The following is a 26,890-nucleotide window of genomic DNA, read 5'->3' on the forward strand; positions in this document are numbered from 1 at the left end:
GAGGCAAGTAATTCAATCTATTCTTCCTTTCCAGGTAGTTTGTGGCTTTTCCTGTATGAAAACTTGCAATTTCTTTGCAAAGAAATCCATTTATAGTTTTTCACTTAAGTATATTTTCTGGTTGTTCATAAGCTCATTTATTTTGTTAACTCAGTTTCATAGGCAATTTTAAAAGTCACTTGGATTGTACCTAGCTTTTTCCATTGGTCCAGAAACACATGGAAGACGTGCAGATTTTTATTTCTGTGGGCCAAACCACCCTGTGTAGAAATGTAAATGTCAGATCTAGAAAAGCTCTGCAAGAGTAAGGGTCCCTTCAGGAAATTGTCCTCAAGTCATTCATTCTTCTGGGCATTCCATTCTATTGTTCCCTCCTATAGGGACAGTGAGCTGTGTTTCCACCCACAGGGGAGATGCAGAAGACTGGGCCAACCCTGCAGCAACTCTGCCTCTACCCTTGTTCTCTGTCCACTCCCTCTACCAGCCCCTTTGGCCTTCCTAGGATTGCCCTACCATTACTCCCTCTGGCTCTTCTTTCTCTGGAGCATCTCATGAAGTAAAACCTATCATTACAGGTTCTTATCTCTATAATGCATTTAATTTTGATGTATTGATTAAGTGTTAATTAATGCACTATGGGAGTCCCCCTTCAGCCCTCTGTATAAATTAATCCCCTTCTTTCCATAGGGTTTTCTGCAGCCCTAGGGCAGCCAGCAATAACCCCTGTACCTTTGCAATGGGGTGAGGGAAGGGGACCAGGGGTTCCCTATTTATGTGATTTGCAAGAAGTGTTAATACTACTCAGGGTACCAAATGTGTTTAAATGATACAAGTGCCTTGTAAAATCCCAAAGCAAGCTCACTTTCATGTCTCATGTAATAATCTCATATACAGTGTACACACATTTTTCATTAATTATACAAGTTGAAGTTATTATTATTGTTATTATTAGCTAGGTTACTGTTTTTTTCGAGTGTGGAAAATTGTGTGCTATTTTCGGGTTGAATGAGTGAATGACATAATTACACCCCCCCACCACCACCACCAATGTCCATCACTAAGTCCGGTAATTTTGTCAAGTGTCCATCGCACAACATGGTGGTGCCTACCCCTGCCCGGCGCTTCAGGGGACGCAGGGTCCAGGGCGGCCTGGGGGGTCAGTGTGGGGGCCTGGTGCCGGCAGCAGTGAGTGACCTGGCCCCAGCCCACTCCGGCATTGCTCAGGGGTGGGGGCTTGGCGGAAGTGGGGGGGGGGGAAGAGGTGGGGCAGGGTGGTCTGGAGCCGGGTTGCTCGCTGCTGCTGGCGCCAGGCCCCCCATTAACCCTCCAGGCCACCCTGGACCCCATGTTCCCCTGAAGCACAGGGCCCCCCAAGTGCAGGGCCTGGGGCCGTTGCCCCGGTCCGTCCTATGGACGGGATGGCTCTGCTTGAGCACCACCAAAAATTATACAAACCTGGCGCCCATGGTGCTTGCATCTCCTGACTTTAGCCTGCCATTTATAGTGACAACCGATGGAAGCTTGCATGACCTGGGTGCGGTGCTCAGCCAGAGGGGGCCAAGTGCATGATCACATATGTGAGTTGAGGGCTGAAGAGGTCAGAAAGACATGACAAAAACTACAGTGCTTTTAAACTAGAACTGCTGGCCTTTGAAGTGGGCTGAAATATTTAAGGATTATTTAGCATACTCTAAGGTCACAATGATCTCAGACCACAATCCACTCTGATACCTCGCAATGGCTAACTTAGGTACAATTGAACACTGGTGGGTGGCCCAACTTGCTGAATTCACTTTTGAATTACAGTATAAACCTGCAAAAACAACGAGAAGTCCTTGTGGCACCTTAGAGACTAACAAATTTATTTGGGCATAAGCTTTCATGGGCTAAAATCCACTTCATCAGATACATGGAGTGAAAAATACAGTAAGCAGTATACATCTGCTTTAACCTGGGAACTTTGCTAAGCGTTGTCGAGCTTGTGTCAGACGTTTAATTCTTTCTTTCACATTTTTCCTTTCAGTGGCAGCATCTTTCTTCTCAAGAAGAAGAATGCTGAACTTATCTTTATCTTGCAAAAGTTGCAACATTGCATTCTGTAACTTTTCAGTGTAGTCCTGGAGGACGTAGGACTGAATAATCAAAGGAATTTGAGTGGAGAGACGATTGCCTGCACCCTAAGAAAAAAGAAGATTATCAATAGGATGATGTATCAATAGTCAAGGATGTATGAGGGGAAACACAGAAAATAGGATTCTGCAATTTTACAAGTGATCATTCCACTTAGAGGCTTTCTAGCTATTAGGCTGGGAATATAAAAGTATAGTTAATTAATTCCCTTTCATGTTGAGGTTATGACTTCTCAATGTTACAACACTCCTAGCAATAGGGCACACTATTATACCTGGCAGCAAGTGGTTATTCTATAGCTTACTGCAAGTCGTGAACAGTGATGGGAACAAGTGCCAAAAAGCAATGACTACAACTAGGGATATTTGAACATTTGTTGTCCATAAAGGTCTTCTGTGCCCAGTACTGTTAATCCAGTATTTACTCGAAGCACTACTACTTTCTTTTAAAAAAATGCTACGAGTAAAGGAATCACCCCTCTCCTTAAATTTCAGCTGTCCATTTCCCCCCAGGTAATTATGTTCTACAAAGTAGGACTGATGGGGGGAAATACACAGACAAGAAACTCACCTTGAAATATGCATTCAAGTGATAAGCCATTTCATCAATGGAGTACTGTTTTTGAGATGCAATAGACTTAACATGAGTAACAGCAACACCAAGAGGGAGGACTCCAGCAGTTTTTCTAATTTCCTGTAAATCCTCATGATAAAGACTGTCCTGACAGTAAACGATGCGTTCCATTTTGAACTGATTGGCAATTACAGTTTCAGCTTCCTCCTCTTGTTTTTGTTTTATGACTTCAATTCTAGTCTGTGATTTAAAAATAGAAGAAGAATCAATAGAGCAGACCCAATACCACCCAACAATTTATAAAGCGACTCATGACTCTTAAGCATCCATTCAAATGTATCTACTTCCCCAAAAGAAGCAACAGTCAGCACTGACCTCAGTCTGTAGGGGCAAAGGGTCCAATCATGACAAAGGTGTTATTAGACACTCACTGAATCAGCTCAAAAAACAGCTGTAAAGCATTTTCCACTCTAAGCATAGATCCAGATACAACCTACATTGTATCTCTGACTGTCAAGGCAGACATGAGATACCAAGCTGACTCAATACAGCTTTCCTCTGCATAGACATCAAAGCCACCCAGAACAACAAGCCTCAGTGATTTCATTCGCAGGCTGCACAAAGCTGTAGTCAGCTTGGCTGGAATGCAGAGGGGCAATAGACTAATCTGAGCCCCCCACGTCATTACTAGGTTAAGCTCATCCCACAAACACACACTCAGGAGCAGGGAGATTCCCACATTTGAAGTCAGATGCAAAGAATGAAGCTATACTACCACCCTGAGCCTTTCAGACCATACTGAGAATGCAGATGGAGTGAGCTGGCAAAGCAGCAGCTGCACCTTCCACCCAAGTCTTTGTGACACTTTCAGAGTCAGGAATCTCCTCTATGATTAAATTATGCTTCTATTAACAAACAATCTTGCATTAAACGAAACTAAATGAAAGTCAAGGTCTCTGCTAATTGTGCTCTGTATACCTGAGACAAGACCTCACAGGACAGACTAACTGCCAGCCTACATGAGAAGATTGCTGTCAAAGGGAGAATTGGTGGGACAATCAGGGAACTAAAGTCCTACAAACTATGCACCCAGTGGGACTTCATGAGTTTAACTGTGAGTCTGGTCTCAGCAGAATTCTGGAGTAACTCTATGGAGGCCTGTGAAGTTACACTTGTGTAAAACCAGTTAAGTGAGATCAGAATCAGGCCCCATGCCATCAAGCTCATCGCATTATTGTTCAGCACCCTCACTTTTATAGATCTATTGCTTCACTATGTAACTTTACACCATTCACTGAATACAGTGGTAGACATTTTACCAATCAGTGGGAAGTTATACAGCTAGACAATAGATTGACCAAGAGTAAAGACAGTTCTAAGCACATGCCATTAATGATGATTTAGGTATAAGATACCATAAATCAGTGGCTCTCAACCTTTCCAGACTACTGTGCCCCTTTCAGGAGTCTGATTTGTCTTGTGTACCCCCAAGTTTCACCTCACTTAAAAACTATTTGCTTACAAAATCAGACATAAAAATATATAAAAAAACTGTCAGAGCACACTAGTACTGAAAAATTGCTCTCTCATTTTTACCATATAATTATAAAATAAATCAACTGGAATATAAATATTGTGCTTATATTTAAGAACATAAGAATGGCCATACTGGGTCAGACCAAAGATCCATCTAGCCCAGTATCCTGTCTTCCAACAGCGGCCAATGCGAGGTGCCCCAGAGGGAATGAACAGAACAGGTAATCATCAAGTGATTCATCCCGTCGCCCATTCCCAGCTTCTGGCAAACAGAGGTTAGGGACACCATCCCTGCCCATCCTGGCTAATAGCCATTGATGGACCTATCCTCCGTGAATTTATCTAGATCTTTTTTTAACCCTGTTCTAGTCTTGGCCTTCACAACATCTTCTGGCAAAGTGTTCCACAGGTTGACAGTGCATTGTGTGAAGAGTATTTCAGTGTATATAGAGCAGTATAAACAAGTCATTGTCTGTATGAAATTTTAGTTTTTCTGACTTTGCTAGTGCTTTTTATGTAACCTGTTGTAAAACTAGGCAAATAGATGAGCTTATGTACCCCCGGAAGACCTCTGCGTACCCCTAGGGGTACATGTACCCCTGGTTGAGAACCACTGCCATAAATAGCCCCTTACCTTAGCTTCTCTGAAAAGATAGAAAAAGTTCTCAAAGTGTTGCATGGCAATTTCAGTAAAAGTTTCTCGTACAAGCTCTAAAAAGGGAGAGGAGGAATAACTATAATTTCATGTTATCAGCATAAATATAAGAACTGTATGAGTCATTAACAAATTGAGTTCAGCTGTAGCTTAAATAATGTTTTAATTTGAAAGCTTCTTGGTTTGTGCATTTCTATTCTGTGTGGGTGATGGTTTTGTGATGTGTATTATTTTGTGTTCCAGGCGGTTATAAATGTTTTCACTTGCAAATAAGTTGAATAAAAATATTTAAACTTAAAGTTTATAATTAAGTATTTTCGGTTCATTCTCCTTTGAGGCCCTAGTCTAGCAAAACTCTGTTAACACATTCTTATCTTTAAACACTTGAGTAGTCCAATCCATTAGGGGATTTGGAGCCCGGGTATGGAAGACTTGTAGCACTGCTACTAAAATCATATTGAGTCCATGGGTCCTGTGGAGATTGTAATGGCACTTGCACGAAACAGAGTAAAATGAATTTGACACTTCCACCAAAATTATCTGCATCATACTTCCACAGTTTGTAGCAATATATTGCTACTTTAAATTTGATACAATTTTAGTGATAACTCTCTAATCCAGGGGTAGGCAACCTTTCAGAAGTGGTGTGCCGAGTCTTCATTTATTCACTTTCATTTAAAGGTTTCATGTGCCAGTAATACATTTTAACATTTTTTAGAAGGTCTCTCTCTCTCTATAAGTCTATATTATATAACTAAAGTATTGTTTTATGTAAAGTAAACAAGGTTTTCAAAATGTTTAAGAAGCTTCATTTAAAATTAAATTAAAATGCTGATCTTACGCTGCCAGCCTGCTCAGCCCGCTGCCAGCCTGGGGTTCTGTTCACCTAGGCCGGCAGCTGGCTGAGCGGGGCCTGCAGCCAGGACACCGGCAGGCAAGGGGCCGGAAGCCGGGACCCCAGACCTGGGGGGGGTGTTCAGGGGTCAGGGCAGAGGGCTGGGGGTGTGCAGGGCAGAAGACTGGGTGTGTGGGGGGTTCAGGGGTGAGGGCAGAGGGGGTGTGGGGGGGTACAGGGCAGAGGGCTTGGGGTGGGGGGGTTCGGGGTCAGGGCAGAGGGCTGGAGGGGTGTGGAGGTACAGGGCAGAAGACTGGGTGTGGGGGGGTTCGGGGTCACGGCAGAGGGCTGGAGGGGTGTGGAGGTACAGGGCAGAAGACTGGGTGTGGGGGGGAGTTCAGGGGTCAGGGCGGAGGGCTGGGGTGCTCGGCTCGTGGGGGTGCTCCCAGCCCCCTGCCCTAAGCGGCTCATGGCAGGGGGCTGGAAGGGATATACCCTGTTCCACCCCCTTCCCCAAGGTCCCGTCCCTACCTCTTCTCTGCCTCCTCTACAGAGCAGCGAGCATGCTGCGACTCGTCCCCCTCCCCCTCGCAAGGGCCATCAGCTGATCGGCGCAGGGAAGGAGAGGAGGAGGGGCAGGAAAGCACCACGCTGGGGGAAGAAGCAGGGGAGGGGGGAAGCTTGGCTGCCGCAGGACCAAGCTTCTGCCTCCTGCCCCCGCAGGGGAGAGCGGTGGGCGTGGGGGCTGAGTGGGGCTGGGGGCCGGGACCGCAGCAGGCAGCAGCATGCCACTCAAAATCGGCTTGCGTGCCGTGTTTGGCACGTGTGCCGTAAGTTGCCGACCCCTGCTCTAATCTATACTATTCTCCTACTTACATTTAAAAATATGATTTGGTATTTATGGTCTCAGTGAAAACATTTGCATTTGTATATTTGATTTGAAGCAGTACGTGGAGGACTGAATATTTCAATATTTTACCAGTTAGCTACACTCCACAAGTTGTAATTACCATCATTCTGATTGCAGCCCCAAAACTCATCTGCCCCCTAAAAACTTTCCATATGAATTAAAGCTAAGCGGTTATAAAAGCAGCTAAGTGAATATGGTCAAAGTTTATGGCAAACTCAGTGAATGAAACTCACCAGTCACTGTCTTCAGTATCATGATAGCTGGTGATTTCAGCAGCACAATTTGTTGTTTCACAATGGCCTCAAATGTCTTGTAATTGACAAAACCTGGGAGCTCTCTTCCACGATAGTGATTTTCAAAGCCCCACACTTCTTCTTTCATAATTTCTTTTACTACAGCAGTTAAAGCAGCACCGTTATTTCTAATAATTCGAGATGTGTTTGTTTTTATACTAAAATCTACGTGAAAAGGCCTGGATTTAATAAGGGTCTAAAACTATTTCTTAGTTCTCATGTGTCTATTTGGATGCAGAACAGCTACAGCAAACCTCAGGTTAGCTTAAGGAATAAGAAGATTGTAGATATAAAGTTTTGAAGCCAGTAGTGCTGTAGATATTTGAGGGGGCAGAGTTAAAGTCACTGCAGGAAGGATCTCTGAATTGTCTGAGTTGTGTGTAACAGGCTGAGATATCAAAGGGGCCTAAGGCACTTGGGTATCTACCTCCATTTGACCATTTTGAAAACACAGCTTATCTCAAATTTAACATTACAGTAATGTTGTTTAGCATGCAGAGAGATTCACAATCACTTTTGGAGTAATTAACAGGCTGTGTTACCTTTAGCAAGCTGCAGGGCCGTCCTTACCCATACACAAAGTACGCAGCTGCGTAGGGCACCAGGAAATTTGGGGCACTACATTTCCTGGTGCCCTGCACAGCTTGTGTACTGCTCCAGCCCGTGCTTCGGCTCTTCCCCAGGGCCCCCATCCCTCCTCCGCCCCACCTCTTCCTGCCCCTGCTCCCCTGAGGACTCCAGAAGCGGTCGGGCCTGCACTCACCAGTAAGTAGAGCAACCCAGCCCCAGCGTGCTCCGCTTCCCTGGCTCCCAGCCCCCACCGCCCCCAAGCCTGGGAGCCAGGGGAGCCGAGCAGACTGGGGCCGGGTCACTCCACTTTCTGCAGGAAGTGGCCAGCCCCTCTTCCCCCTGTCCCCCACAGAGGCCTGGAGCCAGCCGCCCCCCCCCGCCCCGCACTTCTCCCTGCAGAGGCCTGGGGCTGTGTAGGGCACCAAAATAGCTAGGGACAGCCCTGGCCAACTGGCATTCCTGGAGAAGTATTAGCAAATACACTACCTGCAGTACTCCAGAATTTTGATTTGTGGCTATGACTTTGATAAATCAACTTGCTAACAGTCATGGAAACAAACAGCTCGAAACAACCCAGGAATCTAACTTGCATCACTGCAAGGATTTAATTTCATTAGCCTTAATTTTTAGGGCTGGTACAACTTCAGGTAGAACAGAACTGCGAGAGTAGAGATCATTAAAAGTAGTGACTGGGTCACACTAAACTCTGTACTTAACACCCGCACAATTTACACAGGCTTGGATCCAGATTTGGAATTTGTCCTTTGGACTAATCTCTAATCATGGATAAGGGCCCCCAACAAGAACAAGCCGGTCCATGCAAGCAGACCTTTGTGCCCATATGGAGCCCCATTGATTTCACTAGGGCTCTGGGCACTCACAGATGTCCGTCTGTCAGAGAGGGCTGTCCTTACCCATACGCAAAGTACGCAGCTCCGTAAGCACCAGGAAATTTGGGGCACCACATTTCCTGGTGCCCTGCGCAGCTGCATACTGCTCCGCCCCTGCCCTGCCTCTTCCCACCCTTTCCCAAAGCCCCCGCCCTGCTCCACCCCTTCCTCACCCCTTCCCCGTCCCAGCCCCACCTCTTACCACCCCTGCTCCGCCCCAGCCCCGTCCCCACTCCCCTGAGGAGAGCGGACAGGACTGGGCCTGCACTCACTGGTGGCGGGAAGTGCAGCGGCCCGGCCCCAGCCATGCCGTCGGTGAGTGCTGGGAGGTGGTTCCCCCTGTTCCCCAAGCCAGCCCCGCTCCCCACCACGGAGGCCTGCCCTCCTCCCCCCCGCGGGGGGACTGTGTAGGGCCCCAGAATAGCTAGGAACGACCCTGCTGTCAGCGCAGAACAACTTTCAGGCCAAGTGCCAACATTTGGTGCTTACCTTTCAGTGTACTGTTATTAATATGGGCTTCCCATTCATTAAAGTACTTGCGAACTTTTGTGAATAGTCTTTGTTTTGTTTTATCAGTTAAAATTTCTTCTCCTTGCACTGAATTCATGATGTCCTGGTTAAAGAGTTTGAGTTTCTGTAAAGAGACAGGAAATTGTCAGTTAAACAACACTCAGGGGACTAAATTCAGACCCTGAGCGGTTTGCAATGATACATAACCCAAACTTTGCAGCAGGGAGGGGAAATGCTGGAGCAAATGTTACACACTGCTCCCTGCAAAACTATGGAATTCACACTCTGCAGGTTGTCTGTAGCTCCAGCTGTGGAAGTGACATTCTGAGATGCAGTCGGAGCTCATAGGCTGTGTATTTCAGCACAGTAGTGCTCAAACTGCATGGCCTGTGACCTGCTGCTGGTCTGAGGAGGTTCAGTGTTTAGGGCAAGGAGGTGGCCTAGGGTTCTATTCCCAGCACTGCCACTGACTTGCTGTGTGGTCTTGGGCAGGTTACTTCATTTCTCAGGGTCTGTTTCCCTCTCATCCTTTGTTTGCCTTGTCTATTTAGGTTGCAAGCTCTTCTGGGAAGCAAATATCTTTTAGTCTGTGTATGTACAGTGCTTAGCCTAATGAGGTCTTGATCTCAATTTGGGCTGTTCTAGATGCTCCGGTAATACAAATGAATAACAATAATCCTCCTGGTTTCCAGCAGCTAAATTTCATCAAAAGAAACTAAAAATATATTAGAGACTAAACAAATTTATTTGAGCATAAGCTTTTGTGGGCTACAGCCCACTTCATCGGATGCATGTAGTGGAAAATAGAGTAAGAAGATTGTGTGTGTGTGTATACATACATACATATATACATATATATATATATATATATATATATACATACACACACACACATACACACACACACACCGAGAACATGAAACAATGGGTGTTACCATACACACTATAAGAAGAGTGATCAGTTAAGGTGAGCTATCAGCAGGAGAGAAAAAGAACTGTTTGTAGTGGTAATGAAAATGGCCCATTTCCAGCCATTGACAAGGAGATGTGAGGAACTGTAGGGGGGGGGAAAAATAAGCATGGGGAAATAGTTTTACTTTGTGTAATGGCCCATCCACTCCCCATCTTTATTCAAGCCTAATTTAATGGTGTCCAATTTGCAAATTAATTCCAATTCAGCAGTCTCTCGTTGGAGTCTGTTTTTAAAGTTTTTTTGTGGTAATATTGCGACTTTTAGGTCTGTAATCGAGTAGCCCACAAAAGTTTATGTTCAAATAAATTTGTTAGTCTCTAAGGTGCCACAAGTACTCCTGTTCTTTTTGCGGATACAGACTAACACGGCTGCTACTCTGAAACCTAAAAATATATTGAATACTTCCCTAATGTTGTTTTTCCATGTAAGCAATTGCTGTGGCAGAATGCTGTGTTATTCTGAATGTGAGTGGAGGTGATGCACAAGGCAGTCTCTGTATTAAAATATAGCCACGCCGGATTTAAAGTTTGAGAAGTTCTGTTTTAGTGCACATCCCTGATCCCTACTCACTGCACACTGCTGGGATTGTTTGAGTAGTGGCTGTGAAGGAGTAGTATGGGATTACCTGGGCTGGTTAGAATACAGGTGGAAAACAATGTTGCTTTTAAAAATCACTGGAATTTTGTGCAAAATATTATGGCCTTGTAAATATGGAATACAACTACTTATTTTTGATTTCTATTACGCCTTTGCCTAATACAGCATCTTCTATTACCAGCGACTTTCAGTGCATTGATATAATTAATGCAACCAAATGTAATTCACCCATTGTATTATCAAAGCTGACATTGATAAAACAGGAACAATCTTATTTTTAATCTGGTTTATTTTATTGGGGAGTAAATATTCTGGATTTATGAAGACTGGGAATTGAGAGTAATGCTCATGACCTAGTTCTCCTATGTTAAGAAAAGTGCATATGGATCTGTCTGTAGTTAGTGATTTCATGAAGCAACACACGGAGTACGCAGCCTAGAAAAAGAGACCAACTTGCAATATCCACACAATTCCAAATGCTAACCAATGGTTTTTATTCAAATGAGTTACCAGATCCATATTTATACTCACATCTACTAGGAAGAGCATCTGCTCTTCTACTGATTCTGGCACACCTTTGCCATATTTTTGTAGCTTGTTGTTTGCCACCCGGAGTTTGTCCTTTATCTGATTTTCTAAAGTTGGTAGTGATTTCTGTGGGGGGAAAATAATAGAATCATAGAAATGTAGGGCTGGAAGGGACTTTGCGAAGCCATTAAGTCCAGCCCTCTGTCCAGGACCAAGTAAACCTAGACCAACCCTGACAGGTGTTTGTTCAACCTGTTGTTAAAAACCTCCAGTGATAGTCATTCCACAACCTCCATTGGAAACCTGTTCCAGAACTTGACTATCATTATAATTAGAAAGTTTTTCTTAATATCTAACCTAAATCTCCATTGCTGCATACTGAGCCCATTGCTTCTTGTCCTATCTACATTGGACATGGAGAACAATTGATAACAGTCCTTTTTATGACAGCCCTTAGCAGATTTGATGACTTACCAGGTCCCTCCTCACTATTATTTTCTCAAGACTAAAAACATAGGTTTAAAAAAAAAAAAACTGGCTTTCCTCATAGGTCAGGTTTTCTAAACATTTTATCATTTTTGTTGCTCTGCTCTAGACTGCCTCCAATTTGTCCACATCTTTCCTAAAGTTTGGTGCTCTGAACTGGACACGGTACTCCAGCTGAAGTCACACCAGTGCCAAGTAGAGAAGGACAATTACCTCCCATGTCTTAAATATGACACTCCTGTTAATACACACCCGAATGATTTAAGCCTTTTTTGCAACTGCATCATGTTGTTGACTCATATTCAATTTGTGATCCACTATAACCCCCAGATCCTTTACAGCAGTACTACCACCAGCAGTACCGGTGATTCCCACTTTGCAGTTATGCATTTGTTTTTTCCTTCCTAAATAAAATACTTTTTACTTGTCTTTATTGAATTTCATCTTGTTGATTTCAGACCAATTCTCTAATTTGTCAAGGTCATTTTGAATTCTAATGCTGTCCTCCAAAGTACTCGCAACCCCTTCCAGCTTGTTGTCGTCCACAGATTTTATAAGCACACTTTCCACTCCATTGCCCAAGTCATTAACAAAAATATTGAATAGTACTGGACCCAAGACTGTCCCCTATGGGGCCACACTAGATATGCCTTTCCAGTTTGACAGCAAACCACTGATAACTACTCTTTGAATACGGTCTTTCAACCAATTGCGCACCCACCTTCTAGTAATTTCATCAAGACGACATTTCCCTAGTTTGCTTATGAGGATGACATGTGGGGCTGTGTCAAAAGACTTACTAAAATCAAGATATACAATATCTACTGCTTCTCCCCTATCCACTATGCCAGTAACATTGTCAAAAGAGGAAATTAGGTAAGTGTGGCATGATTTTTTTCTTGACAAATCCATGTTGGCTATTCCTGATAACCCTATTATCCTCCAGGTGCTTACAAATTGAAAAGAAATAAAACAACTGGTAAGATGGTCCCAAGTAAAAGGTTTGATTTTTTTTTAGTGAGGAGGGAAAAAAAAAACAACTTACATTTTAAAAAAGTTTTAAATGTATAATACTACATGGAACAATTATAATTTTCTACTAGCGATTTTCTGAAGTGAATTCTGGGTCATCACTAACCTACAACTGAAAGTGTGAATTGTCACTTGGTATTAACAAGGTGAGGCAAAAATGTTTTTATCCGCAACCCAATCTAAGAGAATAGTGTGCAAAACCTCTGATTAGCCAAGACTATTTTATCCATATATAAGGCATTGACATAAAGCTGGTATGGATCTCCTAATCCCTGGTTTAAATCAGGGGATACATATAAAAATGTACCTAATGCTTCTTAAAGATCTGTAAATTGCTTTATGCTAAACCAGGGGTCGGCAACCTTTGGCACGCGGGTTGCCAGGGTAAGCACCCTGGCAGGCCAGGCCGGTTTGTTTACCTGCCGCATCTGCAGGTTCGGCCGATCGCGGCTCCCACTGGCCGAGGTTTGCTGCTCCAGGCCAATGGGGGCTGTGGGAAGCCGCGGCCAGCACATCCCTCGGCCCGTGCCGCTTCCCACCGCCCCCATTGGCCAGGAGCGGCGAACTGCGGCCAGTGGGAGCCGCGATCGGCTGAACCTGCGGACGCGGCAGGTAAACAAACCGGCCCGGCCCGCCAGGGTGCTTACCCTGGTGAGCCGCGTGCCAAAGGTTGCCGACTCCTGTGCTAAACCATTAGCTAAAAATATGAATTTATGAGAAAAGGTCTCCTTTATATTTATTTTCTACAAGCTAGTTAAGGTTTCAGAAAGTTCTGACCTGCTACTACACTGCTTAAATAAATATCTTGGCAAAAGAGCCAAACAACATTTGCTCTTTTGTGTGTTCACCAAATAGTTTTTTAAAGAGCCAGTAGTCCAGGTTTGCTAACTTACATTAATGTGCTCTATCAGTTCCTGTGTAAGTTTCTCTGCCAAAAGTGGGATAGTAGCTTTTCTTTCTTCCAAAAGAATACTGAAAGAGATTAAAGAATACAATAAATAATATCATCCCAAAGAATTCCTTCTTTCATCCCAAAGGATTCCAGAGTACTTCACTACAGTACAGATACTGACCGATCTGGCCAGTTATATACATACTTACTAATAGTATTAAAAATGGTCAAATTATTTCTTGCAAGTGTGCAAATAACATTTCCAGCATGAATTTTTGGAGAAATAAAATGGACCTAGGCGCTCTCAGAAAACTTTATCTGTGACCAAGACCTTCTACAGCAGAGGTGGGCAAACTACGGCCCTCCTGCCCGGCCCCTGAGCTCCTGGCCTGGGAAGCTAGCCCCCGGCCCCTCTCCCCTGTTGTTCCTCCTCCTCCGCAGCCTCAGCTCACTGTGCCGCCAGCGCAAGGCTCTGGGCGGCGAGCTCCTGTCGGGCAGCACAGCTGCAGAGCCGCGGCCTGACCCGGTGCTCTGTGCTGCGTGGTGGCATGGCTGGCTCCAGCCATGTGGCACGGTTGCCTGTCCTGGGGCTCTGGGCAGTGCGGCTGTAGCGCCGCCAGCCACCGGTGCTCCAGGCAGCGCGGTAAGAGGGCAGGGAGCACAGAGGGTTGGATAGAGGGCAGGGGAATTCGGGGTGGTGGTCAGGGGGCGGGGGTGTTGATAGGGATCGGGGTGGTCAGAGGGCAGGGAATGGGGGCGTTGAATGGGGGGAGGAGTCCTGGGGAGCAGTCAGGAAGGAGAGGGGGGGTTGGATGGGGCAGCATGGGGCGGGCAGGGATTCCGGGAGCGGTCAGGGGACAGGGAGGAAGGGGTGGTTGGATGGGGCAGGGATCCCAGGGGGGTAGTCTGGAATGAAAGGAGGGGTTGGATAGGGTGGCGGGTGGCAGTCGGGGCGGAGTTTCCGGGGGCTGTCAAGGAACAGGGAGCAGGAGGGGTTGGATGGGGCAGGAATCCCGGGGGGGCCGTCAGGGGACAGGGAATGGGGGGGTTGGATGGGGCAGGAGTCCCGGGGGGAGCCCCCCATCAGGGGGCGAGAAGGAGGGGGGGCTGGGCCACGCCTGGCTGTTTGGGGAGGGCACAGCCTCCCCTAACCGGCCCTCCATACAATTTCAGAAACCCGATGTGACCCTCAGGCCAAAAAGTTTGCCTGCCCCCGTTCTGCGGCATCTGTGATCCTCAGGGATGACGGAGCTATCAAAGACCAGGGTGAGATTAATGGAACTAGAGAGAAAGCCTCCTGAGCTGATGGCCATCAGTGGTGTCATTCCCTTCAACAAGAGCTGAGAGCAACTACAAATCTGGCTGCTCTGGAGACAAAAATGAAAGCTCTCCCATTGTTCTTGTAGAACTAACAATAAGAAATAATTAATTAATAACCATTTCACTCTGTTCCTGAAATGGAAGAAGAGAAGCAGAACACAGGTTTCTCTTCAAAGCAGTGTGGCCTATTGGATGGAGCACTGAACTGGGACTTGGAGGATGTAGATAGAGCTGGGTGAAGTTTTCCATGCAAATCATTTTTTTTTGTTGAAAAATGTAGCTTCGGGTTCGCTGAAGCAATTGGTGAATTCAGGTCAACTTTGGCAAATTGTTTCAGCCAAATTTAAAAAAAGTCTGGAAATGTCAAAAAAAGAATTTTTTTGGAATTTTTGTTTCCGAAAAATATTTTGTTTTGGAATTTCACTCAATGTATTTTAAAAAAAATATAAAAAGATTAAAAACGCTCCAAAACAAATATTTTGTTTAATGTTGAATGTTTTCAACTCATTCATTTTGTCAGGAAAAAAAATTGGCGACGGAATTAAAAAATCAGTTATTGGCACAGGTCTAGACTTCAGTTCTGTTCCTGACTTTGCCTTAGGCCTTCTGGGTGATCTGGGGCAGGTTGCTTCATTGTTTTCTGCCCCAGTTTCCCCATCTGTAAAATGGAGAGGATACTGAGCTACTTTGTAAAGCGCTTTGAGATCTATTGATGAAAGTATTAATAAGATGCTGATTATGACATTGTCTGTTCTTGGGAAGAGGAAGAAAAGAGGATTTTAGGTCTGTGTATAGGCCACCCATGTGGATTTATGGAATTTTGTATGGTGCTCACACACCACAATAATGAACAGATTTTTGTCTCTGATAATAGAGATTAGCTGGTGGTGATGAATGAAAAGATTATTTTTTTATTCAGGCAGCTGGGTGCAGACAGGACTGTAGTTGTCTTTTGCACTGTAATTCCCAGGCTAAGTGTGCAACCAGATCTGGGCTGCCTCACAGTCCTGGCCTGGTCTAACCAGTCATGGGTGGAACGCCTGCCTACACAACATCAATATTAACACCAAGAGTCACATTGTTTAGCTAGGTCCTCAACTACTCCAACTACAAGTGTATCAAAAGTCTCCACGCCATTGTCAGTGAACTACTTCTATTCCTGAATGAGTGAATTTACTCTGTTCTATATGCACAACAACACACGGCTAGACTGTGACTTCAGGCACAATGCTAAACTAGAGGTTGTGTGCAAGCTGCACCACCTCCAGGAGGCATTATAACCCAGAGACACACCGCTGAGTCACAATTCCTCCCCTGCTTCCGCCTTCTCCTCAGCGGGTGGTAATTTACTGATGGCCATAACCACAAGTGAACTCCTGACTATCCTGGCCAGTAAGATGATAAAGCCAAGGCACCACTCACCTGCTCCAGTTGGGGTGTAAGCAAGCAAGTACCCCCACTTACTCCTGTGTGCTTGCACCCAAAGCCTGAAGAGCCCACGTAGAGGCATATACTTACTCCAGCTACTTCCCTTTGTGCATGCATAGTCCAACTCATAATGTGTCCCAATGACTGGTTTTAATCATTGCATAGATGTATAAGGGCATGCATTTACTCAATTTTCTGTGATTTTTAAAAAAAAAACTCTTAATAGGGAAAAACCTGTCCAATATTCAGTGTGTATTGATTTTAAAGCTACCTAAAATATTCATGCTCCTCAAAGAATTCTCTCTCTTTCTGAATTGCAGAGGCCAGTGTCAAGTTGTCATGGATGTCTTGCTGCCCACGACATTTAACAATCAAGTAGCCCTTCCTTAGGGGGATGCTGAGATTTCGGACAATGTCAACTACATTGCTCTCGGTTCCCCTGTCGACCAAATCGGGTTTTGTGAGAATCCCTGTGAAGTGACAAAAGAATTACTGTATTTAGAGAGGTGACACACTTTATAGATGGAAGCACCACTCGTGCTTCCACAGTTAGGACTGAGTTGACTTTTGCATTTAAAGCAGGGATCCAATCTCCCCTCCCCACCCCCAAATCACAGCATTTACTCTTTTTTTTTTTTTTTTAAAGAATTTACAAGCAAATTGGTTAGTTGATGAATTAAAATTATTTTAAAACGGGTCCTTAAGAAATTTAACACTTAGTGTCCTATATTATCTGATATCCTGAATAATCTCAGTAAAGGAACAAAACAGAGTTTTCACCATGAAAGAAAAAAAGACAAATTCTAATGTGTCTTTAAAAATCAGTTTAATTTAACCTGGGGACACTAAAGTGCCTCAGTCATAACCATATAGCTTTTCCATGGTGTCACTACAGGTCAGATTTAAGGTTGTTTGGGTCCTTACCTGTGGATTTCCATACCCTGACATATTTGTATTTCTTCTAAGTTTAACCTTATCTCTGAATTTCCTTGGTTTATAATGCTTGGTTTTTGGATAATTACACCAGTGTAATCTTTACTTACTGTAAATTACTGATCTATTCGCCCAACCTGAACTCCATCTTAACATAGTTTTAGTCTGGGAATTTATGTGTATGTATGTATCATTATCCACTCACAGGGCCAGATCCTCAACTGGTATAAATTGGAGTACCTCCATTGAAACAGAGGATCTGACCCACTGTCTAATATACTTCTTTTTGAATACTTGATGTTTACTACCTTATTAATGCACTATGAATGTAGCACACTTGCACCTATGTCCTCTTTCCATAGATTTCTATTTACTACACTATATATTTTAAAGAACTTGTGAGGGCCTAAGTGCCATGGAGTGCCCAGGAAAGGATTTTCACACAAGAGTATATTCTCCCTGGAGAGTCATTAAAATAAATTCCCAAATGATTCTAGGCTCACAAAGTATCAGAACAGACATTTGCAGGAACATTTTACAGACTAGGATAATGCTCATAAATTCGGGGGCAGGGGTTGGTCGCTCCTTTAGCCATTTTCCCCTAAAGCATTTGTGATTTTTTTATCTGAAATTCAGATTCTGAAACGAAGCATTGATAGGAAAATCCTGTGTGGATTTCAAATGACAGCAAGCCCACCACCAAAATACAAATCTCTCGTTCCTTTGCTGCTTTCCTAGGATTCTTTTAGCAACCTGGGTAACTGGTAGAAAATGCTCAACCTCTCCAGTGTTTATTACTGAACGTTCTTTGCACAACCCAACCCCATTTTCTTTTTAAATATATGTATCTTTACTTACCTAGAGTTCTCTCCCCCTTAGGGTCCACCTCTTTAGCCATTTTTAGGGCCTCTGTAGTTGCAATATCCACATTACTTGGTACCACTACCAGATTTATAGTTTGTTGCTTACAAATATACTTTTTAATTAGATTTATGATCTGTAATGAAATAAGAAATGTAATAAAAGTGTATTACTTCACATAGGCTGTGGTAGGTAAGTCCTATTACAAGTGGTAGGTTTGGTTCTTCTAGAGTTCATAGCTTTCAAAGGAATTTAGCTTCCCCCCCCGAATAATTGCCTAGGTGCATTATGGTGTTTTTTCACTTGCCTCAAAGCACTGAGTACTGCCGGAGGCACTGGATATAACTTATTGGTTCAGTGGTTTGGGTCCAGTACTGCAAAGTTTATGTTCCTAAAACAAGCTGGCTTGTGGTCAGATTTGCTAGCATGTCATTAGTATTACAGATGTGACTATGGGACAAAAACTTACATGAGAATTTTAGAAGAACACAATACAGCCTGAAATCTTATCATCTAAAGGTAAAATTAAATGTGTTAATAAATATATGTAAACATACTGCATTTGACCAACTTGGACAACATTGTTTAAAAGCACAGAATAAGATTTATGATGGTCTTATTGTAATAGGTTTACAAGTCCAAGCAGGTATACTTAGAACTAAATTAGGAATGATTAAGCAATATCAAATTTTAGCTTTTTATGATGCTATTGAAAACTTGAAGATAACAAGTCTCACAATTTAACATTTAGGCCCAGATCCTGAGCTGCAGCTCAGGAGGTGGAGGAGTGCAAATGAGTTTAACACACTTGTGTATCCCCTCAGTCTTGGGGCTGGTAGTCAGTGGACTGATACTGAGCATAAATTAGGGTAGCCTCAGAGTTGCTCTATTTTATACCAGATGCCCATGGCCTCAAAGGACTATGACTCTCAGGGGTTGCTGGGGCATAAGGAAGCCCTGAGCATGCCATTTTCAGATGTGCACCTTCTCTTCCCATGCATTTAAAATACTGTTTTGAAAAGAGACAATGAGAAGTCATTTGCCTCAGTGTAAATGTTAGAGGGTCATTACAAAAATAAAAACACTAGATCAAAAATTTCAGTGAAACCACATAAAGTAATTTCTGCAGGCTGACTATCATCCTCATCAGTGTTTGAATCAGAAAAGCTTTCTAGACCAGTTTTCTTTCTTCCCCCAAAAATGCAGAGAGTCAACTTTTGGGACACCACTGAGGATGTAAAGATCAGATGCTCTCAATTCTGGTTGAGTCCAAGGGAGATTTTGAATGGACCGAAAATCTAACAACCACCTTCTCCTTCAATTAGAATAGAGTAGGGAAAAGGAAAGATGGAAAATAAAAAGGAAAGATGGAGGAGAATTAATGGGGATGGGCAGAAATTTGTTGGTGAGATGGCCAGGGCTCTACCTTCACTATTTGCCCGAGAGCTTCTGGTAGCAAGTCCATTGCACCTTACGCTAGCACGTGCTAGGAATTTGTAATCCCTGTAACCAGCTCTGCTGAAACCTCTGCAAGGTGAACGAACACACACACACACACACACACACACACACACACACACACACACACACAGTTCCATTAGAGCACAAAGACATTTTCAAACAAATATTCTTGTCTACAGAATCTAGAGTTTTCCCCCCTTTTGTATATGGCACATCCTTCTCAATGCTAGCACTTCCTCCACTAAAACCCTATTTTGTTATGTCTTAATTCTTCTTGGTAAATTACATATCTGTCTGTTCTGTGCCATCATTAAGCAGAAGATTATGCAGAGCAAGACACTTATTTCTTTTGCCATCTTTTACCAGTTTCCCAGTCTAGAATTGCTTCATACTTTACCTGATTTCCAATGTCTTTTGGCTGATTCCCCACAGCCACCCTAGCAATCCCTGGCAGATCAATCAGTGTCAGATCTGGAACATTTGGGGAGCTAATTTCTAGGGAAATTAATTCTTGGCTAATGCCCACTCCTTTACCAGCCATTGCATCCTGGGCTAGAGGAAGGAGACACAAAAGCAAAGATTAGACGCTCGTCATGGAATTTAAACTAGAAAATGACATGGATTAAGAAAAAACCCTATTGCTAAATTTATTTCTATATAAAATGTGGTCTCAGAAAAGTTATCCCTTCATTTTAGCTTTGAAAGAAGATTTATAAATATAGTATAAAATAATAAAGATTAGTCTTCATTTTTTATACTGTAAAGGACAACAATATCCAAGACTTGGCCCAGGGAATAGCAAATATCAGCCTCAAAGAACAGGAGTGCTAAACCACACGCTTGCTGCTAATCTGTCAGCATCCAGCATAAGTGTATGTCTGGCTTGAAGCACAGAGTAGAGCTGGGTGAAATTTTTCACACATTCTTCTAAGCGAGAAATGTAGATTTGGCGACACCAAAACATTTCACAAATTCATGTCAATTTCACAAAATGGTTTCAGCTAAAAATACATAAAACAAATTTCAAAACAAAACAACTCCCATTTTATTTCAAAACCATGCAAATGGCTGATATCAAATAAACAAGTTTCGAGTTGGTTGAAAGGAAATGTTTTATTTGACCTGAAACAATTTTTTCCCCCAGTTCACTGACAATTTTCAGTTTGACCCAAAACAAGATTTCCCCCCTCCCCCAAAATCACCAGTGAACCAATAAATCTGTTATTTGGCCAGCTCAGCAGGGAGCCCACTTGCAAATGTTACTTATTGTAAGCACTATGCACTTATGGAGCTATAGAAAAGAGTAAGTGATGATAATGTCTTAACTAGGCACAAACATCCAGAACAGAAGAGTGAGAAATCCCCACTTTTTATGATGCCATTGCAAACGCAGGCCTCAATCCTGCAATATGCTCCTGTGCCCACACAGACATCATTGCAGAATCAGGGCCACAAAGAAATACAAGATTCAAAGCATGTTATTTACGTCCCAGGTTACATTTACCTTTCCTTATTTCTTTTTCCACTTCGGAAGGACCATTCAATTCTTGCTTTATCTCCAAGTAAGTAATTTTTCCTTTCCATTCCAGTGTGTAATGCACTTTCTTCAGTTTGAGCTCTAAAGGACATCTGGTAACAATACCTATCAAATTAAACAAACATAAAGCACTAGTTGAGTATGAAGAATGAAACACATTTCCCTCCTCTTTGGAAGCCATTGAAATACAGTACCAACATATTGTCTTTAGCTTATTTTCAACATGTATCATATTCAAAGGTACTACTACTACTACTACTACTTTGCCATTACACAGTTGTAGGACTCAAATGTAATGTTCATTGCAATAATAGTCTTTCCACTGGAGTTCAAGGACCTCTAGAGTAGGCTCTTTGTGCTCTTCATCTGAAGAACTCAAAGCTCATTATATAGGTGTGTAAATATATTGCAGTTATCCTCATTTTGCAGAAAGGGGTACCTGAAGATCAGGGGAGTGAAGTGAGTTGTACAAGGTCACATGAGAAGTCCCTGGCAGAGCTGACAACATAGCCCAGGTCTCCTGCCTTGCAGCCCCATGTTCAGTCTCCCAGATCACAGGCTCCCCCCCATTTCAAAGCAGTCCTCCAGCACCCTTACAGAATAACACACCACTGTGACCCAGGGAAATGTCAGATTTCGGATATGAAAAGCTGAGAGGTAAATTCTTACCACTGCCTCTAGGAAGAGCGACTCCGGACAGGGCTTCTAGAACCGAGCTTTTTCCAGAACTCTGGTCTCCAATCACTGCAATTGCTGGCAAAGCCAGGTCCTTTTCTACTCCAAGGGCTCTCAGGGAGTCAATGAGATCAATACAGGGACGAACCTTCTCCTCATATTGACTGCACAAGGTGTGTTCTGCTTTCTGATAAAAAAAAATTGCTTATAAGTGGAAGGACCTTGACCTCCAGTTTCAATAAAAGGTCTCTACAAATATAGGCACAGTGTAAGTGATGAGATACTGTGACACCCAGTACCCAATGTTCACCACTTTTATAAGGTTATGATATATGTAGTGCAAAGTATGCCTTGAGGTATCATTTGAAAATTCATAATCTGCTGAATATTATCCTGTTGAAATATGTGTAGCAACATTATGTGTAAAGTTATAAGTTTCTACTGTATGATTCTTACTGAAATACGCTGTAGTTCTGGGTAACACCCACAAACCAGTTTCTCAGAGACAAAGACACACTGGCACACCAACAAGGTGTTAAAAAGCGATCACTAGCTTAAGCAGCCATTCTCCAGCATGGGAGAAGGTATAAACAAGAAATTTACATTTTATCTCAGAGACGGTTCAAACCTTACGTATACAGAAGGCTGTATGTCTGCACCCCGGGGCGGTGGGGGGGGAATCCTCAAAGAGGGGAGAGGAGTATAAGAATGAGAGACAGTAACCGCCACATCACCTGTCCTCCTCATATCTCTCTGCTCACAGCATCAACAAATTCCTGAAGGACATTGAACAGGGCGAGGGGTCTCAGGCTGGAAGGAGACCCAGCCTGTGAAATTTACTGCAGCTTATGGTGAGACAGACCTTTTTGCTTTTATAGTATTAACTTGGTAAAGTTAGGAATTAGCTTGCAGTTTTATCTTTTTATTTCTTTTTTAACCAATTTGACTTTTATGCCTCATGACTTAAAATCCATCTTTCTAGAGTTAATAAACTTGATTTATTTTGTTTTATCTAAACCAGTATATGTTAGATTTGAAGTGTTTGGGAACCTCTACTTGAGATAACAAGACTGGGGCATAATCATTTTCCTTTGTTGAAATGACAGACTATATATGAGCTTGTACTGTCCAGGAGGGTACTGAGCAGTAGAAGATGCACATTTCTGGGCAGCAAGGACTAAGAATTTGCCGGTGTCACCCTGTACGTAATTCAGGAGTGGCTTACTAGAAACATTCCTATAATCCAGTGGAATGATTTTGCATGCGAAAAGCTGTGTGGGAGCAGCACCAAGGGGTGGAAGCTAAGCAGTGTAAAAGTCATCCCAGGCTAGAGAGCTTGGGGGCGGGGGGAAGACAGCTGTCCAATGGTCCAGATTGTACCCTGGGAAACGTCACAGGTACACAGCATTATGCCAGGAGTTTTTTTGCAGCACTGTGCTATAAACAGCTCTGTAGTAAAAAGAGTGATTGCTACAGTGACGGATACTCCGTGAGACACTAAAATACATAATATTGGGAAGAACTGTGTATTCCATATCTATATTGTGAATAACAAAACCCACATGTCTCAATATGTCAGGCTGGGAGACTACCTCCCTCCTCGTGCCATCCCTGCTGCAGTTGAAATGTATGGAGGTGCTTCAGCTAGATCCCCTCCACCTCAGGATGAGACAGTGGGGCAGCTGGCAGGGCCTTTTCCATGAGGACCGCTTCCCTTTGGAATGCACCCGGCTCCTCCCAGCTATTTGGTTCAGAACAGTCTGATCTGTTGATAGTCAGAGCACCTTGGAAGGCTCATCTTCTTAAGAGGGCTGGTGAGGCTGGGAAGATTACTCAAGGGGTGGGTGAGGCATTGGGAAAATGGGGGAGTCCTTTTAAGCTGTTTCATCATTCTTGTCTATGGTTTCTCTTTGTATTGATTCCATCAGTACTAGCGTTTTTAATTGCCGCTGGTGATGCCTAATGTATCAGATAGGCACCCTTCGTCAATTTGTAGACCCAGATACATAAAGTAGCTCTGTACAGCCACACATCTCTGACACAAGGACAGTGTGGCATTTCTGTACAGATAAACAAGTCAAATACCAACCAATAGTGCTTTATAAAGGGCACTCAAATTTCTCTGCCCCCAAAGCTCTAACATGGCTCTGCCCATCCCATTCATAGATTTAGACTTTAAAGAAAGAAGGAACTGTCGTGATCTAGTCTGATCTCCTGCACATTGCAGGCCACAGAGCCCTGCCTCCTGTAATAGACCCCGCACTTACCAGCCTCACACAATCCCTTGCCTGAAAGCCTCCCTGCTTGTACCCCAATAATTATTTTAAGGTATTTCTCTGAATTTCAAAACAACTCCAACTTTGAAGGCTCATATGGAGATTATTTGGTGGCTTTTTCTCCACTCTTCTCTGATGAGCTTCCCTAACTGACGAGGGACATGATAGAAAGGGGGCACACACTCATTCTAGTGCATTACGCTGCACAGTTAGATCAACACTGAGAGATTCAAAGACTGTTAAGCAGCCTTCAGAAGTGCCCACAGTTATCGTCACCTACTAACTATTGAGCTGCCCGAGTGAAATGAGCTGGAGATTGCCGTCCAGCCCCCGACTGGTGTCCACCCCACAAAAGCAAACACCATGACTGGCACGGTTCTCTAGTTAGCATTCTCATTGGAGAATGACTAAGTTGGAATCGCCATAGAAACTGAATGACTGTTTTACCCTGAGAGGCAGTCCCTGCAGAAAAGGGTTGGGATACATTGGCAAGGCCTTCTGGGGAAACGTATGCTGCTGCTATTTGCCCGAGAGCTTCTGGTAGCAAGTCCATTGCACCTTACGCTAGCACATGCTAGGAATGCTACTCAGCATGCTCCTTTCCCTAGCGCTACTTGAGGCATTCAGCCTGCATCAGCTCTGCACAAACAGAACATTCCAGAGCTTCTCTGCTTGGAGGCACAGCTCTGCTCCCACCTCCGAAGCTCTCCAGAGAGGAGGATGTACGCATATACATAATTCTCACAAACCTCGTCGACTGACGATGAAACCAATGCCCAATACTATGTGCGTAGTTAATACAGCAGATTTCAGTGGAGCTATGCCCACAGTACACCAGCCACATATCTGGTCTTGTATTTCATCAAAACGATGGCTGTATAGTCCTTGCAAATTTTAGTGTATGGTCCTCCAAATATCTATTTGTCACTCACCTGTGCTTTGTTATTCACCATGGGAGATGGGTTTTTTTCCTCTCCCTTGACATTCTTCCCAGACATCATGCTACACTGCAGTCTTCGGGATGTCTTCCTAGGATAAAAATCAAGTCATTAGGCCTTACGGAAAATATGGCCACATTTCATGATCAAAAGAGCATTGTTAATTTAGCTCATATCCCAAGCGGCTAAGATCTTATTAGGCCAGATGCTCAGCTAGTGTAAATTAGGAAGTTCCACTGAAATCAAAACACCAATTTACATCAGCTGGTGGTGGATCTAGCCCATTGTCTCCAACCTTACTGGACTAAACGAACAGAAGTGGAGTAAATATTTAAATTCTAATTAGTTCTACATAAACTGTTATAAAACAAAGTATGCTGTGTAACAAACAAGTTCTTTGGGCCTACTGCACGATCTTAGTCCCCCAGAATTATCATGCTTAACCACTGAACAACAGTGAGCAACTCTAGCCGTTATCAGCAGTGTCTTGGGAAGATCTTAGGTTCTTTTATTGCTTCCTCCCCATAAGATATAGTAAACTAGGCCAAAATTAGGACCTGTAGTAAGAATCCATATATCAAGATTTATGGTCCACCCAAATAAAGTTAACAGCACCAGCCATCATGATCATCATAAGAAATAAAACATTTACTTTGCAGCTACAAACAGGTTTTTTTTTTAGAAAGCTGGAAATACCATAACATTCCTATTAACAAATCTCAGTTTCTTTTGACAAAATATAATCACACACACACACAAGCCATCACTTGATCCAATGAGGACTAATAAATCTAAAATTCTTAGCTACATTGATTTATAGCAGTTGAGGATCTGCCCCCCTTCCCCTCTTTTTTTTTTTTTCCTTTTTCTTTTCTTCCTTAAGTAAGCTTACTAACTATATTGAAATATATTTTGTAAAGAGTTTTTTTCAAAACATCCTTAATATACATCATGTCGCCTACTCATTTCATCCAGATTTTCAGAGTTGTTTGCAGTGGCTTCTGTGCTATTTCCCTATAATCCAGATTTCTGTCAGAAAAGTCATTTGGGTTCTCATACAGTAACACCTGCTAACATAAGTAATTACTTAAAGAGAAAGAGGACCTTTACCTGGCATATGCTAGGAGTATTTCAAAACTATTAACTCTTTTAGGGTTGCCAGGCATCCTTTTTTTTTTTTTTAAACACCAGAACACCCAGTCGAAAAGGGACCCTGGCAGCTCCGGTCGGCATTGCTGACTGGGCCATTAAAAGTCCAGTCAGCGGCACAATGGGGGGCTAGGGCTAAGGCAGGCTCCCTACCTGCCCTGGCTCCACGTGGCTCCCGGAAGTGGCTCCCTACCTGCCAGCTCCCATTGGCTGGAACCGTGACAGAGTCTCCCTGGCCATTCATGCGCCTAGGGCAGTGTTTCTCAAATGTGGTCACCGTGGCTGCAGCCACCAAGGGGTTTTCCTGTGGCCACGACAGTCTCCTGGGCAGAGATGTGGGAGGGGACAAAGTAGCAGTCCTTCCCTGAAGTGCTGAGGGGCTCTGGGGGCAGGCTTCAGCCCCCTCCCCCTCAAGAGCATTGGGGCTCTGGCAGCGGTTTCTGGGCTTCAGCCTCCCACCCCTGCTCCAGCCTTAGGGCTCTGGATCTGGGCGTCAGCACAGGGTGATGGGGCTTCAGCAGTACAGGCCTTACCTGGCGCTATGGTGAAGAGGCAAGGAGGTGGATGAGCCTGGGGTGAGACGCCATGGAAGGGAGTTTGGGGTGATGGGGGCTGGGGGAGGCAGTCGGGGCCAGGGGGATCTGTGGAGGCCCAGGGAAGGCAGCGGGGACAAGGAGCACCAAAATACAACTGTACATTATTTTTATTATTGAGTCTGCAAAAAAAAACCCAACATAAATAAATGACAATGATTTGGACATGTATATGTGCATAGTGGTAAGTTTTTCCCAACGCTAATTAAGTATTTTAGGAAAATTTGTTGGAGTGGCCACAAAAAATTTTGTTGTGAAAACCCCTGGCCTAGGGGCCACAGAGACCTAGGGGGCCGCTTCCTGGGAGCC

At 43.7% G+C, this 26,890-nt stretch overlaps 1 protein-coding gene across 1 annotated transcript; it reads right to left on the minus strand.

Moving 5' to 3' along the window:
• Positions 1-1,946: 1,946 nt before the first annotated feature.
• On the minus strand, positions 1,947-24,886 carry LOC113406372 (interferon-induced GTP-binding protein Mx1-like). Its single transcript, XM_026650855.2, is given in 14 exon segments — positions 1,947-2,177; positions 2,701-2,943; positions 4,874-4,950; positions 6,873-7,031; positions 8,882-9,026; positions 11,004-11,126; positions 13,412-13,490; positions 16,430-16,628; positions 17,950-18,088; positions 19,811-19,965; positions 20,918-21,055; positions 21,620-21,812; positions 24,834-24,865; positions 24,868-24,886. Coding segments are annotated over 14 exon segments (1,932 nt in total).
• Between the last annotated feature and the right edge of the window lie 2,004 nt (positions 24,887-26,890).

Source organism: Terrapene carolina, unplaced genomic scaffold, assembly GCF_002925995.2.
Source record: "Terrapene carolina triunguis isolate 2854851 unplaced genomic scaffold, T_m_triunguis-2.0 Scaffold30, whole genome shotgun sequence".
NCBI classification, from domain to species: Eukaryota; Metazoa; Chordata; order Testudines; family Emydidae; genus Terrapene; species Terrapene triunguis.